We start from the raw sequence: 2,895 nt of genomic DNA on the forward strand, positions 1-2,895 counted from the left end.
CTTTGTGCCCCCTTTTCCCTGTTAATGTCCTATCGGCCCCCCTGGCTAAACTTTGCTAGATCCGCCCCTGCACAGTTACCAGCCGTCAACTACAGTAGAAAAAGATCCTCGAGTAGAAAGTAATATTAAATAAATTCTAACAACAGCTGATCAAGCTTAAACGTGCTGCTGTTGTTCAGCCGCTGGTTTCCTCTTTCTGGTGCAAAGTGGGCCAAAAGCAAACTAGAGACACGGACTCGCGACAGAAAAGCTGATCAGCTGATCGTTAAGCAGTTTCATGATTGAAGTAGCAGCAGGAGAGGCAGTCGCTTGTTAAGCTTAACGCAGGAATACTTTACAAACATTCAGAGATGGACTTACACACTTGCTTTACTTCTCTCGGGATAACTTTGTCGGAGATGAAATGCCGGGTTGCTAGCGAAGCTCCACATGCTATCCAGACCACCTACAGGTCCCGCATGCCACAGCCGCTCTATCAGTGATGCATACTGCTCCGACGTGCTAACGTTCTGAGGTGAGTTACGGCATGTTGCAAGTTTTGTGAGGTGCTTTCGTGATATTTAATGGATCGGATTACATTTTTTATTTTTCTCCGATATCCGATCCAGTAATTTAGGTCAGTATCGGACCGATACGTAATATCGGATGGTCCATCTCTAATTTAAACCAATAGTAATCTGTCATTGGAATAAGATAACTGACCTTTGAAGTTAAATAGTTTGAAACTGGAAAGCTGTCTGCTAAAACAATTAGTGCATTAAAGGGGAGAGTTGAAATACAAAACCAAGTTCAAACAATCAGTTTAAATGGGAAAAAAAGCACAAATTTAAACTATAGATGTACCATCATCTATTCAACCATTAAAAAAAAGAAGAAGAAAAGACTGGTAAAAAAACAAACAAAAAAAACCAAACAAAACTTGTAAACCTGCCTGACTTTCATGTCATTGAATTCAATAGACAGTGGGTCAACTCTAACACACTTTCCAGCCGTGGTGCGAATTTACTGCAAGTCAAACACTAGGTATATTTTCTCTCGTGGTAGTGTGAATGTACTTTACCACACGTTTCAGTTCACTCCTTTTATTGATAGTCAAACACTGAAAAGATAAAGATTCAGAATTCATCACTACAAATCACGTGATTTATTTTACAAGACAGTCTGTCTTTACATAATAAACTCATAAAAAAAAAAAAAAAAAAAAAAATCATTCCTGTCCACAGAAATTCTTCATTCATATTTGGAATCTCAGTTTGATGTTTAGGACAAAATAAGACCAACTATTTTGGGTCTTTCACACTTGAACACTGGGGGTCTCCCATATTTCATCATCATACATATTTGAGATACATGTGATCCCATCCTTCGAGGACACATCCGGATGGTTTACATCACTGGCTGTTGTCTCCTCAGTATTTGGGATGAAATCACCTGTATAATCACCAACACTTCCTAAAGACTCCACAGTAGGTTCATTAGGTTCTCGTGTAGACCCTTGGTGATTCAGTATACAAGGAGCTTGCTTAACTGCAGAAACTTCACTAGTAACTAAACCCTCCGTACTGCCAAGATCCAGGACTGCTGAATGTCCCTCACTACTAATCAAGAAGGCAAACGGGGACGCAACTTGGATTTTCTCTGATGATTCTTCCCATCTTCCTTCATGCTCTCCGTTTGTAACAGCTGCTGTGCCCTTGTTTCCAGTTTTCTCCTGGTTGTGACATCTGCTCTCCAGCCCAAAGAAGTGGTTTCTGACAATGTAGCGTACACACTGCAGGAGGACATTCCTCTCGTGTCGGATATCTGGAGCCAGTAACTAAACAAAGAGACAAACAAGAGTTGGACTAAATAACACATCTAAATAGTATAGCTTTAAACAGCGTGTCCTTTTTTACTAAATCAAAATCATATAAATACGCACGCAGTGTCAAATGACTTCCATACCATCTCAAGCAAAGTGGGGCGATGTGACTGTGGTAGTCTTCCTCGTCCCGCTCTTTCCCCTTTGCTGTTGGGCATGTGAAGTCTGGAATCTGTCTGAACTGTTTTCTGTCTCTCTGCATTCTGTAAAAAAGCCCCTCTACCCCTGGCAGGTGCCCTCTCCTGAGGGTTGGGTGGTATTAAGTTTAGAAGGTCCTGGTTCTCTTGCACCAGCTCCTTACCTCTCTGAATGGGTGTGGCTAAAACGCAAAAGCACAAGCGTTAGTAGAAACACTGGACATAAGTTACACTTTGTTATATATCCATCCATCCATTCGCGTCCGCTTATCCTTTTCAGGGTCGCGGGGGGCGCTGGAGCCTATCCCAGCTGTCATAGGGCGAGAGGCGGGGGACACCCTGGACAGGTCGCCAGTCTGTCGCAGGGCCAACACAGAGACAGACAACCATTCGCACTCACATTCACACCTAGTGACAATTTGGATTAACCAATTAACCTATCCCCACTAAGCTTTGTTATAAACTACATAATAAAACCAAACAACAACAGAGCTACTCCGAGATAAAATTAAAGTACATGTTTAATGTTGAATCTGATGAAAACTAGGGCAAGTTATTGTGACTCAGGACACACACACACACACACACACACACACACACACACGTATCTGTATTGAACTGTTCGATACAGTGCCTTCAGTTCAGTACGCATATGTATTGAACGTATGGAACGATACAAAATTTTTAATTTATTTGATCAAATATTCTTCTGACGATGCCGTCTGTGTTGAGGGCTCAGTGGATCTGCATTTGATTACTCTGTCTAGGGTGCATTGTCGGGCGCAGATCAACTGAGTGCTGCCCATATGCATTCAGCCAAGTTTGCATGGCAACTCCTCAACGCTACCCAAAACTGAACCTCATCCACCGTCATTCAGATCTGGCGTTTGGAACCAT

The 2,895-nt window shown here is 42.2% G+C and overlaps 1 protein-coding gene across 1 annotated transcript in view; it reads right to left on the bottom strand.

Annotated features, from left to right (window-relative positions):
* Positions 1 to 1,294: 1,294 nt before the first annotated feature.
* nufip1 (nuclear FMR1 interacting protein 1) overlaps positions 1,295 to 2,895 on the bottom strand; it is an 11,175-nt gene continuing 9,574 nt past the window's right edge. Inside the window, exons 9-10 of the mRNA XM_085348212.1 lie at positions 1,945 to 2,180; positions 1,295 to 1,816 (exon numbers count right to left, since the gene is read on the bottom strand). Coding sequence (XP_085204338.1) covers positions 1,295 to 1,816; positions 1,945 to 2,180 — 758 coding nt within the window. The remainder of the gene's footprint in view (positions 1,817 to 1,944; positions 2,181 to 2,895) is intronic.

The sequence above is a fragment of the Diplotaxodon limnothrissa genome, linkage group LG23 (genome assembly GCF_057381915.1).
Source record: "Diplotaxodon limnothrissa isolate DT_005_m linkage group LG23, D_limnothrissa_male_GT1.1, whole genome shotgun sequence".
Classification (NCBI taxonomy): Eukaryota; Metazoa; Chordata; class Actinopteri; order Cichliformes; family Cichlidae; genus Diplotaxodon; species Diplotaxodon limnothrissa.